We start from the raw sequence: 13,867 nt of genomic DNA on the forward strand, positions 1-13,867 counted from the left end.
GGTTCAACATAAATGCAAGACCATTGTACCTACGTTATGAACACACAGACTCAAACATTTATTCCAGTTCTCTGTATGGCAACAATGACAAAGGGCGGAAGCATAAATATAAAACATATAAAAAGTGTAACAAGCAGCATTTTAAGAATGAGACATGCATGATAATATGAGATATGATTTGTAGAAGAAGAGAATCACTCACATTAAAGAGGTAGTATACACTTACATGCGTTTTTTGTTGTTGTTTTTTTTTTAGATCTTAACTAAATGATATGACTGCTCTGTGATGAAATACATCAATGCTGGTGTTAATATTGACAAAATTACCATTTTTTTTAAAACATTGGTATTTTATGGTTTGAAAATGGCACAACACGACATCCCATGTTTAAAATCATTCAAGGCCAATGCTGATTTAGAGATAACCTTTTGGGACTTTGGGCCTACGTCATGATATACAGTACATGCAATTGAATGGACTAAACTCTCAGCCCCTCAACAACATAATATCAATATTCGACAAATGAACACTTTATACTGTGATGTTTAATGCCAACCACCTGTGCAATATTGCATGACACATGATATTTCCAACGATAACCATCTCTGTGTTACCTGAGTGATCACTCAGTGTTAACGAACACACCCACCTGTGTGGTCTAAACTAACAATGCATGAAGGAGCAAATACCCGTAAAGCAAATCCCCAAGTTACCATCTTCATGCTCTCCAAAGATCAAATGTGATAAGACAACTCTTGTTTATTTTTTCCACAAGTTGTTCCATGGGAAGAAGTTCCGGGGGGATTTTACTTCTTTGTTCCATTCTCCCTGCCTCAAATTGTCAGTAAGTTAAGTAAGTTATCTTTATTTGATCAAGAGGGACAGTGTACATTCATGAACATTAAAATGTAAATGCACCCAATTATAGCCAAAAGGCTAGTTTCCATTGGCAGTCCCCCTGCCAGAGTGAAACCTAAAAAAAGGCATTAAGTGACAATATACCAAACACAAAATCCCAATACACAAGCTCCATTTAGTCCTTAGCCATGCATAAAAGGGAAAGAACAAATGGTAGACAAACAAGTGGTTAACAAAAATAATTCTACTGCCTTCCCAATAGTGGTCACATTTTTGGTTATTTATCAACCATGTTTTGAGATTTCTTTTAAAGCAGTTGAATGAGGCTGATTCTCTTAATGTTCTGTGGGAGATGGTTCCATTCCCGGGCTAACCTAACTGAGAAAAACAACTGTCCAAAATTGTAGTTCTAACTACATTTTCTGTTTCTTTACAATACTGTTTTGGAAGGCATACTATATTTGAATAAACAAACAGGAAAAACTCATGTAAAAAAACACGTAATAAATACTACACCCAGGATCAGGGTCAGCTCACTGTCACTGTCTATGTCTGCTGCATCAGACGCAAGGGGAGACATTTGGGTGGAGAGAACCTGGTGCAATGGTGTCTTCATCAGTTCGATAAAAGTAACTTTAGACATGTGATCTCAAGCACTAATCAAATGACCTCCAAACAACAACAAACTAAACCCAACAATAAAGTATTACTTTTTACAGTGCTCGCTCACAGCACTCTACTTGATATCGTATGTGGAAGTATATGGGGGTGTGTGAGTGTGTGTGTGTGTGTGTGTGTGTGTGTGTGTGTGTGTGTGTGTGTGTGTGTGTGTGTGTGTGTGTGTGTGTGTGTGTGTGTGTGTGTAGAAGACAATTACATTTACATTTACATTTACATTTAGTCATTTAGTCATTTAGCATACGCTTTTGTCCAAAGCGACGTACAAGGGAGAGAACAGTCAGGCTACGAGCAATAGAGACCTAGTGTAACAATAAATCAATACTACTTTACATAAGAAATAGAAAAAATAAATAGAAACTGTGCCAACTGTACTATTGCAGCTTGCGAGTTGGTAGGGAAGATAGCTAACCAGAAGTTAAGATACACCTTGATGTCTCAGACCAGAAAGGCACCATTTCTGGATAGGGTCTCCCATTCCATCCCAGTGTTTGGAAATCGTGCTCTTTCAGACCTTTTCCCCCATGTTATGCAAGGCAATGCAGACTACTGAACCTTTTAGAAGCATGCTAAAATATTGAATGTGCATGGGAAGCCTAAAGACTTGCTAACATGTACCATATATATAACATGGTGCATACTCAAAGTCCCCAAAACTACTTGAATGTTATACCCAAAGCTGCTGCGACCAACTCTTACTAAGGGAAAATGAGAACTCGTAAGCTCATAGGAAGAGTCTGTTGCTATGGCTGACATCAACTCTCATGCACCAGCTTGGCCTGGCAATGACCTGGTTGATGAGTGACAGCCCTGTGCCATTGAGAAGGCATGTGCTTTATAGCCTTCCGCAAATAACATTTGTCATAGGCTACAATTGAATAGTAATGGAATACACTGCCCACAGCCCGAAACACGTACAAGGGGTAGCACTGAGTATGAAACTGTGTAGTTGTGGGCTGTTTCTGTGTTTTGATTTTGTCTGTGTGTGTTATGCTGTTCAAGCCTTTGTTTAGCCCTGCCTTATGTTGGCATATCTGTTCACTACCACTGGTGACCAAAGCCATGCTATGTTTTGGTGCTGCAGCTACAGTATAGCACAGACGACAGCCAGCGACAAACTGGGGGTGTTCTGCATTATTTCGCTGGCCAGAGGGGCTGCTGCAACGGTGGCACGGTGGCTCAGTGGCTCAGTGGCCTGCACTGCTGCCTCACAGCAAGAAGGTCATGGGTTCGATTCCTGCATGGGGCTCTGTTGACTCTGGGGGGCAGGCCCTCCCCAGACCTTCAGTGCTCAGGTGGGCTATCTCCCAGGCCTTTCTGTGTGGAGTTTGCATGTTCTCCCCGTGTTCACAAGGGGTTTCCTCCACTAAGGACCCCATCAGAAATACATGCAAAAAAAGAACAGAACACTCCTGTCCGTCCCTGACCGAGACGGATGGTTCACTTGATCCCCGGGCGCTGAAAAAAAAAGCTGCCCACTGCTCCTGGAGGAAGGACGATCCGGGATGGGTTAAAAGCAGAGGGTGAATTCACAGCGATGTCAGGCCTGCGTGCGTGTGTGTGTGTGTGTGTGTCCTGGATCGCCTATCATATATAACACGTGTGTGTTGCAGTGAATCGCTTGTGCAATAAAAACTGACTTGAAAGTCAGCCTTGTTTGTTTGTAACGGTGCTGACAGCATGGGGGTGTCCCGCATCTTTCCTGCCATCCTGAGGGGACCCTTCATCACTGCTGACAGCCCGGGGGTCTTCTGCATTGTTCCTGTTGACAAGAGGGGGCCACTACAATGAGTTTGTGCTAACAGGCCGCAGGTCCTCTGCATCGATGCTGTCGACTTCGGGGCCGTTGCCACCAGCAGATCTTAGTCTCGCTGTGCATTTATCCTGGCTAGTTTGCAACAATTATTATTTTCTCGCAATTTAGATGGTAAGTTTTCAGTAATTCTGCATCTGCATTGTAATGTTCAATGATAGGAAGTAAGAACTAACATGCCCATTATTATTCTGCCAAAATCAGCAGGTTAGGAGCTGCTTTTAGCCTTAAGATGCTTTAATACTAAAGCTTTGCCATAGTTGAAGTTGTTTAGAGCACTTGTTTACAGCCATTTGGTCTTAGATAGGATTTGATAAGTGGGGGGATGTCTCTGCTGAATGGAATGCCAAAGTGAAGATGCCATCTGAATTGTCAGTAAAATATGAGGAACTTGGCTTGTTATTCATTGGCTTGCTATTCATGTGTGGGTGATATCCATCTAATGATGACAACTACACCCAGGGGGTTTCCCAATTCCAGCTAAACTCCAATGCAAACTAAATATTTGACTTGTTTCCTGGTACATTTACCAATAAGCTGACAGGAAAAATGCTGTAATCATTTCCCATACTTACAACCAAATGAAAAAGGGAACCTAAGGTAATAGGCCTACGCTCCATAACGTAACAAATAGGCAACCTGTATGAGGCAGAGGCTGAATAGCATTTGTAGCCAAGCCAATATTACTATTTCTATTATACTCTACTATTATGTGCTGTGCTGTTGAGTTGTAGGAATATGGTATACATTGTTTGCTTCAACTAGACTGCCAGCCCTGTGTATTCTTGACCTATTTTTATTTATTTTTTGTATCCAAGCCAGTATTACTATTTCTATTCAAATAATTATCCCACACTCTGCTACTGATCCTATAAATAAATAGAAAGCAAACTTCCTGCAACACAATTTCCTCCTTTAAGTGTACAGAACTTTGTCCAGTAGTTAGCAGGGCTACTATAACCAGTTGTTTTGCATTTAGCATGCCTTGCCTTTAAACAATGTATGTGCTCTTTTATTGACATAATCGTATTAATAATATGTATTAAATATAAATCACCTCATATATTGCGTTGAACGAGGAACGTTTCACTGATCAGGCAATGTAACAATTTTGTTGCATTGAGTTCAGGCACGAATCAGGGCACCTCTTTAGCGCGCAAGGACACAAACATGGCGGCCTCCTTGCGGCTGGGACGTCAAGGAATTTTGATCGGTTTGAGATTAGTAAAAGCTAAAAAATGTCCATGGACAACACATACATTTCGGGAACAAGTCAGGACCTTGTTTCAGTCTCCGTCTTTCTTTGGTGAGTGGTGTCATATAAATCACTGACATTGCTGTTTGCCTTGCTAACTTGGCTAGCTGTCAAGTTCGCCTGTTAGCTTAGCTAACGGTAATAACAGAATCAATGTAACGTTAACTTATTTCTGTCTTTTACCAGACGTGCATATATTTCCAGTTTGACTTCCACACTGGCGCCACTATTACATCAGTTGCTATACTTTTTGTCAGTCTGGCTCATGGAATATTCCTCCTAAATGGTCGCTTGCTCTCTAGATACAAGTCAGCTGAGGTCATTCAACTACATCAGCTAACCTTAGCAAACTAGTGCTGTCCCTAAGTTTTATCCATAGAAACGGATCAACGATACACCTAATTGACATCTTGGAGATAGGGTCGTATTGTAAGAATTAGTAACTGGCAGTGGGCGGTATCTTTACTCTGCCAGCTGGGTTACCTATGTGAAATGGCTAGCCATCGAAGTTAACATCTGTATCTTGTTGTGAAGTCTCTTGTCAGGTTTCGATTATTGTCCTATTGGTCTTGACAACAATCTTCTAATTGCTTCTTGAATGAAAGGCATAACAGAATTAACCACTGTATAACAAAACCTTTTTTTTGTAAGTGTTATCAAGTGAATGTATTTGGGTCCTAACTCTGTAAAGCAGAGGGGACAGGTTGTACAGGCCTTATTGTAACTTGGGAGTAGGATGCCTTGTATTCACTGCAGGTGTCTTTGTAGCTCAGCACGCCTGGTGTTTCCATGCTGATGTGGCTTTGTGGCTGCAAATGCGGGAAGTAGGAATTTCTTAAGTGGAAGCATTGATTGATTAAGTGACATTGGACTATTACTTAAGTTTGGGCATTACCTCTGCATTAAGCCTGTGCTGTGCTGTTGAGTTGTAGGAAAACAGTATAAATTAGTTTAAACTAGACTGCCAGCCCTGTGTATTCTTGACCTCTTTTTTGTTGTTGTCATGGCACCCAAAATCCGTTACTTGGAATCATGACCCAGTATTACAGATATGGCACTGAGGGAGTCTCATATAGAACCCGTTTTACTCCACACATGTTGGCTTCCTGGTCTCTCCTTTACCTGACTTTTGCTTGGCTGGATAAGAGCAGAAAACTTAATTTAAAGTTATTTTGTATTACAGTTTATTCTCTATTGCTTTGGCTCATTTCATGAATAAGGAAATTACATTCTCAAAACAACACGTGCACATCTCCAAACCACAGTGCACTTGTTCACATAGATTGGAATTTCTCATTTCTTTAATCAAATTGCAATTAGGCTAGCACATCCTTGTAAATGACAAGTACAATTGCCTACAGTTTGCACAAATTTCAAATGATGTAGTACATCTTTGAAAATGGTTTAGTTAGCTGATAGGTCCTATCCAGGAGTATACATGCTTCCATCAAATATCTAGAGCTTGACCAAGTTGAGTACAATTTATGAACATGGAAGCACCTGGCCAGGTAAACAAACAACCAAGGGCAGCTGCCTGTTCGAGGAAGAAGAAGAGGAAGAGGAGCAACGTTGGATATCCCAGGCCAGCGCGGGGGCAATATCACCATGTGTGCTGCCATTTCAGAGAATGGTGTAGTCACCCACATTCCCAGTCTTGGCCCATACAATACCCAGAAGCTCCAGGTGTTCTTGGACCACCTGTACTCGGATCTTATTTGGGTTTGGTAGGGCCTCACTTGCCTACATTTGTCATTGTTTGGGATAGTGTAAGCTCCCACCGTGGCCCGCTCATCAGGGCGTGGTTCACTGCCCATCCAAGAATGCTGATGCTGCTCTTATCACCTTACTCCCCATTACTCAATCCTATCGAGGAGTTCTTTTCTGCATGGAGGTGGAGGGTCTATGAGCATCGGGCTTAAAACCAGAGGTCCCTGCTCCAGGCAATGGATTATGCTTTTGATGACGTCACAGCAGATCAGTGTAGGGGATGGTTGCGGCCTTCACATTGCATAGCAAGGGAGAACATCAGATGTTTTGTCAATGAAAATCTGTGGCCAGACAGACAGGAGCGTGAGGATGAGCAGGAGAGTGAGGATGACAACTACTGAAACTCAAGCTTTGCTTTACTTTCTTACTGTATGTGTAAGCTTTGAGAATGTGCTTTTTTTTTTCTCGAGAGGGATGAGCCACAGCAATCGAAATGGGACCTTTCATTTTGGGGGCAATGACTATTCATATGAGAAAATGATTTGGTTTTGAAGCTTCAGTTAACTGTTTTGGGTGAGAGATGACCTTTTGAAGGTGATCTATGTAGTTGTGCTGAACCATATAGGCTATTTTGCCAAATGCACTTAGAGCTTTGAGAATGTAATTTCTGTTTCAAGAATTGAGCACAAGCAATGGAGAAAACTGTAATGCTACACACCAAGTCCATATCAGCCACCAGGGGGCAGTGTCACCTCATGAAAACCGTACCATTTCCCTAGCCTTGGCCTTTCGGGAAAATGTCAATTTTTTATGTATTCAGACCGTTGGGCTAATTGTGAAGACATTTAGAATGTATGTAGACCATTAGACATGGAGAAGCAGATCATGTCCCCACATCTAAACAATTTGATGAGTTGTCAGCAGGTAGGCTGAATACGAATGGAGGGACACTTTTGCAGTATTGACCACAAGTTAGTAGAGATTGTGTTCAGCTGTGCAGTGGCTTTCTGTAATTGAAGTGATGCTGTCAATCATGGCTCCAAAAGAGGATAGAACTGTTTGTCAGAGATGCATCCACTTCATGTTATTACAGTCGTGGCCAAAAGTTTTGAGAATGACACAAATATACATTTTCGCAAAGTTTGCTCCTTCAGTGTCATTACATATTTTTGTCAGATGTTACGATGGAAGACTAAAGTATAATTACAAACATTTAATAAGTGTCAAAGGCTTTTATTGACAATTACATGAAGTGAATGCAGAGAGTCAATATTTGCAGTGTTAACCCTTCTTTTTCAAGACCTCTCCAATCCGCCCTGGCATGCTGTCAATTAACTTCTGGGCCAAATCCTGACTGATGGCAGCCCATTCTTGCATAATCAATGCTTTGAGTTTGTCAGAATTTGAGGGTTTTTGTTTGTCCATCCGCCTCTTGAGGATTGCAAGAGGATTGCAACACTGCAAATATTGACTTCTTCATGTAATTGCCAATAAACACTTATTTGACACTTATTAAATGTTTGTAATTATACTTCAGTCTTCCATAGTAACATCTGGCAAAAATATCTAAAGACACCGAAACAGCTAACTTTGTGAAAATGTATATTTGTGTCATTCTCAAAACGTTTGCCCACGACTGTACACTCAATCATGCACAGTGTTGTTCAACGCCACAGTCCCTGCAGGCATTTAGGCGCAGAGCATGGGCTTCTTACCGTTTCCTTTGGTTCTGTTCTTTGGTTTGGTTCTTCACTCGAAGTTCAGGGATGTGTTTAAACAACAATGAAAGCTCCTCATTAAGTAGGCTATAGTCATTAGGAGCCTCTTGAAGATCTTTCTCTCTCTCTCTCTCGCCTTCTCTTTTTGTTTCCTTCTCTTTATCTCTCTTTCTCGGTGTCATGTTTACCCACTGTCTCTCTTTCTTTCTCTCTTTTAGTTGTATTTCTCCTCCTTCTCTTTATTACTTTCTCCATCTCTCACTTACGCCCCTCTGCTCTCCCTATTAAGATGCAGTGTGTGGCAGGAGTGTAGAGAAATAATGTGTGGAGGAGCAGTCAGTGCAGTGAAGCGTCTCGAAAGCACATGGCATAGACTACTTCTGCCCTCCAGAGATGGGCTTGCTGAGAGAGAGAGTGAGAGAAAATACAATTAAGTAGCACTGGATGTGTTAGAGCTCTTTTAAACACACACACACACACACACACACACACACACACACACACACACACACAAACACACAACTAAAACATTTCTTACACTTAATCAGAACAGACTTGCTGCAGAACTAGTCATATGACCCACACACACACACACACACACACACACACACACACAAACTACCGGTTTCTTATAGATGCACACCAATGACTGGAAATATAGACTGTATACAGTCAATGGTGCACACACATAGATGCACACAAAACTCTATTCAGTCACCCTGCCCCAGTCACTTAAGCAAATATATTTGAGTATTGCGGTGTTGACCGTTCACACAAACACACAGAGCACTGCTGCTCTTCCTCTGTGCACATAAGCACACACACTCAGCACTGGCTATGTAACGGCCCTCACACTTACACAGAGTTAAGGGTAGCTAGGTGACCCAAGTATTTTTTTTTCACATCTGGTTACCATGACAAGGTATGGCATGATCCTTGTTGTGCGGTAGTATTTAAGGGGCCCGCTGAAACCTGTTTGTGTGTGGGGTGGGTGTGTGTGGGAGAGAGTGAGGGAGGGAGGAAGGGAGGGGGTAGGGTACAAAGGTGGGGATGAGGCAACTGATCGATGTCCAGTCCCAAGCACCCGGCTGTATACCAGCTCTCTGTGGTTTCCATGGCAACTGTCTCATCAGGCTTTAATCTGTCTGATGACTAGCGAGAGGTAAAACGGACTCTCTCTCTCTTTCTTTTTCTTTAAGAACTCTGACCCCTCATCCATCATAACCTTCTGCTATCCTTATGCTCACTTTCACTCATCCCTCCATTTTACTCCCCCCCCCAACCTTCTGTTCTCTGCCCCTCTCATTCTTCTCTCTTGTCTTTCTGCTCATCCTCCTCTCTCCCCTTCCTCTCTCTGACTCACAGCTCCGTTTCTCCTATCCAGGACTTCTCCTTTACCTTGGCTTCATCAAAAGTTGACCTCTTATCTGCATCCATTCTTTTTGTAACTTCCTCTTTGTGTGTAGGATGTCTTAGCACATATTTTGGCAGGTCTGTTTGTGTAATCTCTACTCTGCTTGACCGCTGTCTTACCTCTTTCCACCTGCAGGTGTCGCCCCAATTCAGTTGCAGATGCCAGCCTTGTCGCCCACTATGGAGGAGGGCAACATCGTCAAATGGCTGAAGAAGGAAGGTAAGCCTCCAGCCAGATAGCACCCTGCTAATGCTAACCCAGCAGACACTGCCCTTTCCCAGACACCCCACAGTTATTTATAGGAAGCGCTGCTGCTTATATGGTTGTTATCTAACCTGTGAAGCCTGCCTGTTGGTGCATGTGTCAGAAAAAGACCATGACTGATGAAGGGGATGAAGCTGCTTGTTAGCAGGATTAGCGTCGCTCTCTTGAGCGCTAGATCCCGTGCGTGATGGAGAGGCCATGCCGCCGATTAGCGACCTGCGAGACGGGAGAGGGTGATATCATCTTGTCCAAATCTCGCTGAAAGAGTCTTGAGACAAGAGGTGCCTGTCGCTGCTTAATAGATGCAGGAAGCGAGGCGAACCCTCAGTCAACACACACACACACACACACACACACACACATACACACATAAACACACACACACACACACACACACACACACACACACACACACACACTCACAAACCCTAAACCCACAAACCCATCAGCCTACGGCTGGCGGAGCGCAGCCTCATCCATCAGCACGCCAACGCCATGTCTGTGCAGCCCTATGCTTCCATAGAGAGAGATGTGTAACTGTATGCATGAGGTTTCTCAAACCCTATAGCAGTAATAAAACACTGGATGGGAGCAGTGATGAGAGAGTATATATATATATATGTATATATATACTATATATACACGGCTCTGTCATTGCTTTGATTTATTTGGTCTGGTTATGAATAATCTTGCATAGTGGGTAGCACTTTACATACTTCTTTTAGAAGGGACTCTTCTCACCAACATCAATTTCAGCCAAAAGGGAAATGGATGTATTGGAGATGATTTGGGCGCCTTATGTGCCTTTGCAGGCCACTCCAGTGAGCTTGCTACAGTGCATTCCACCTAGGAAAGACCTGTAAAGGGAGGGAGAGAGAGAGAGAGATTCTATATTGGCCCAGAAAAGGCTTGCTGATTGGTTGTGGAGGGGAGGCGGTGGGAAGGTGGAGAGAGGAGGGTGTGAGCGTTTGAAGTTTCATTTCAGGGAAGGGAAGGGATGAGTGGATAATGACCTTGGGGTCACAGCATGGATCTGCAGCCCGCTGTGATTTAATCTAGCTCCCCCTTGCTTAAATATACACACTCAGACATACACACACACACACACACACACACACATACACACACACACACACACACACACATAACATACACAGACACACCTTCTACCTAAAACCACTTACACTTTCATGGATTCGGAAACGTATACACAAACATACACATTTGCACACATGTATTGTACACGTACTATAGCAGATCAGAAAACACACACACACACACACATCCAAAGCACTCCCTCTGTAGCAGATATGAGAGCGCACACCACACCCAGACAAACACAAACAAATACATGCAGACATGATTGCTCCTCCCCCTATAGCATGCTAGAGATCACACTTGCATGCACGCGCACACAAAAGAAATTCCACCCCCCATTTTTAACTATTAAAATACACTGGATGAGTGCTCACACAAATGCATTTTCATTCTTATTGCATAGGGGCAGAGTACAGACTGGCCTCTGGCCTGCTGCTCCCTGCATCTCTGGAGTGGCTTTGATCCCAGTCCCCTGGTGGTGGCTGAGGCCTGCTGGCCTTTATTAAAGCAGAGGTGGGATGGCTGCTCTGGGCCCGGCCTTTATCCAGCCTGCCCCTCGGGGAAATCACCAGCTGGGCCAACACTATTACACGGCCTGGGGCTCCTTGGGTTAGGTGTGTGTTATTGTGTGTGTTAGTGTGTGTGTGTGTGTGTGTGTGTGTGTGTGTGTGCTTGGCGTGTGTTTGTGTGTGTGTGTGTGTGTGCTTGGCGTGTGTGTGTGTGTGCTTGGCGTGTGTTTGTGTGTGTGTGTGTGTGTGGTTGGCGTGTGTGTGTGTGTGTGTGTGAGCGTGGGCACGTGTGTGTTTGCATTTGCATGGATCCGTGTGTTTGTAAAGGGTTTTCCCGTCTCGAAAGCTGTTTCCTCATTACATTCCTTTGTGAAGCATGTGTTTACTTGGGTGTTTGGAGTCTCTCCTCTCCTCCCCTGGTTTGGCTTTGCTGCTGGTTTCCTCCTGTATGCTGGGACTGGAAGGCACCCCCACAGTGAGTCCCTTTGCTTTGCCCCCTGCCGTGTCTATGGATCAGCAACTCTCTTTTATGGAGAGTGTCTGCGGCTCCGTGGATCCCTATGTCATGGGTGTGTTTGCTAGCCTGTGCTGTCCTGGGTCTGCACACCCATATGCTTGAGGGTCCCCCATCTCTCCAGCGCTGTGGGCTGCTTGAGGGTTAATACCCCCTCCCCAGCTCAGGTTAGTTCTCCTGCTAGGTCCAAGCGGTTAGTGAGAGTCTCTCTTCTCTCTCCTCTCTCTCACTCTCACTCTCACTCTCACTCTCACTCTCATTATCTCTCTCTCACTCTCCCTCTCTATTTCTCACTCTCCCTCTCTCTCTCTCCATCTCCCTCTCTCTGTCTCTCTCTGTCTCTCTCTGTCTCTCTCTGTCTCTCTCTCTCTCTCTCTCTCTCTCTCTCTCTCTCTCTCTCTCTCTTTCTCACTCTCTATCCACAGGGTGCTGATGACTCCTGCAGGCCACCTTGGATTAGAAAGTGCAGTTCACGCGCAGCACAACGGCTGCTCAAGCTATGATAACAGTTTTAGCTTCAAACTGTGTTTTTCCCCCAAATCATGTTGAACAAGGGGGTGTTTGTTTGTTTATTTATTTGTTGTCTATTTGTCTAATTGTTGATGTGTAAATAGTAGTGATTGGTATTGGGATCCCTGAGATATGCCTTGCTGGTGCATACTGAGAGAGGCCAATGCAGGTTTTATTAATGTGGCCCATCTCCCTCTTCTCTCCTTCCTTCTGTAAACATGAATCAACTAAACACACCTTACCTCCTCCACAAAGCTTATCGACTTCATATCTTACAACCCATGCTTCCCAGACAGTGCTTCTCCTCAGGCTCTCTTTGTCTTTGTTTCTTGGTTTATTGCTCCTCAACTCAACTTGATGATAATCGTAGCCTGTTGTTTACCTGGTGATTTGTGGTTATGTTCTTGGTGTTGCCGTTATTATGGTGCGGGGGGTAGCTGGGGTGGGGCCCTCTATCTATCTATCTATCTATCTATCTATCTATCTCTGCCTCTTGCTCTCCTCTCTCTCTCTTTCTCTCTCCTCTCCCTCTTTCTCTCTCTGCCTCTTGCTCTCCTCTCTCTCTCTTTCTCTATCCTCTCTCTGCCTATTGCTCTCCTCTCTCTCTTTCTATCTCTGCCTCTTGCTCTCATCTCTCTCTGCCTCTTACTCTCTTCTCTATCTATCTCTCTGCCTCTTGCTCTCCTCTCTATCTCTCTTCTCTCTCTCTCTCTGCCTCTTGCTCTCTTCTCTCACTCTCTGCCTCTTGCTCTCCCCTCCTCTCTCTCTCTCTTTCTTTCTCTCTCTCTCCCCTTCTCTCTCCCTCTCTCTGATCTGTTGGCCGTGTGTGATGAAAGAGGTCAGAGATTCTCTAATTGCTACACTTTCTCATGTGTAATGGGATGCAAATGCATTCCCAGTCCCACATATGCAGCTTTGCAGGATGCATGTGTCTGCAGTCTCAGGTCTCTTCACATGTGCAGCTTTGCAGGTCGCATGTGTCTGCAGTCTCTTATGTGGCTTCTTCAGCAGCACCTAAAGCCTTGGCCTTGCAGGTGGTTAGGATGTACATTTCAAGTCAAAATACTATTTGGTAATCACTGGGAACTATTCCACAACTATTTGACAGTTCAACACCTAGCTGGCCCTCCCGCACACACACACACACGTACAAAGACAGAAGACCCATTTATGCATTTTTTTTATTATTATAGTTCAACAAAGAGAACTTTGTGACTGCTGTAGTAGTCTTTGGCTTTGCATGTTTCTCCTGTTTGTACAGTAGCATCTAATCTCACAGTGCCTGATAGTAACAGGTTCTTATCATGTTGTTATATAATGGTGGGAAATAGCTTTCTGGTGCATAATGACACCTTCTGGTGGTAATAACGCATTACTTGCTGCAGGTACAGATAAAAACAAGGGAATTAATACATTTTTAACACAATAAGATAGTCACATAAACAATTAGATTTTTGTAATTGAATGACTTATTGATTATTTGAAAATCATGACCTATCCCTGGTGGCCTCTGTTCTGTTATCATTTA

General features: G+C 43.6%; 1 protein-coding gene across 1 annotated transcript in view; it reads left to right on the plus strand.

The window, feature by feature from the left end:
* Positions 1 to 4,509: 4,509 nt before the first annotated feature.
* Positions 4,510 to 13,867, plus strand: part of pdhx (pyruvate dehydrogenase complex component X) — a gene marked incomplete at its 3' end in the record, with an annotated part of 39,654 nt that continues 30,296 nt past the window's right edge. The window contains exons 1-2 of the mRNA XM_080842646.1: positions 4,510 to 4,656; positions 9,580 to 9,663. Of these exons, the coding sequence (XP_080698772.1) occupies positions 4,521 to 4,656; positions 9,580 to 9,663 (220 nt within the window). The 5' untranslated portion in view covers positions 4,510 to 4,520. The remainder of the gene's footprint in view (positions 4,657 to 9,579; positions 9,664 to 13,867) is intronic.

The sequence above is a fragment of the Sprattus sprattus genome (assembly GCF_963457725.1).
Source record: "Sprattus sprattus genome assembly, chromosome: 7".
In the NCBI taxonomy this organism is placed as follows: domain Eukaryota; kingdom Metazoa; phylum Chordata; class Actinopteri; order Clupeiformes; family Clupeidae; genus Sprattus; species Sprattus sprattus.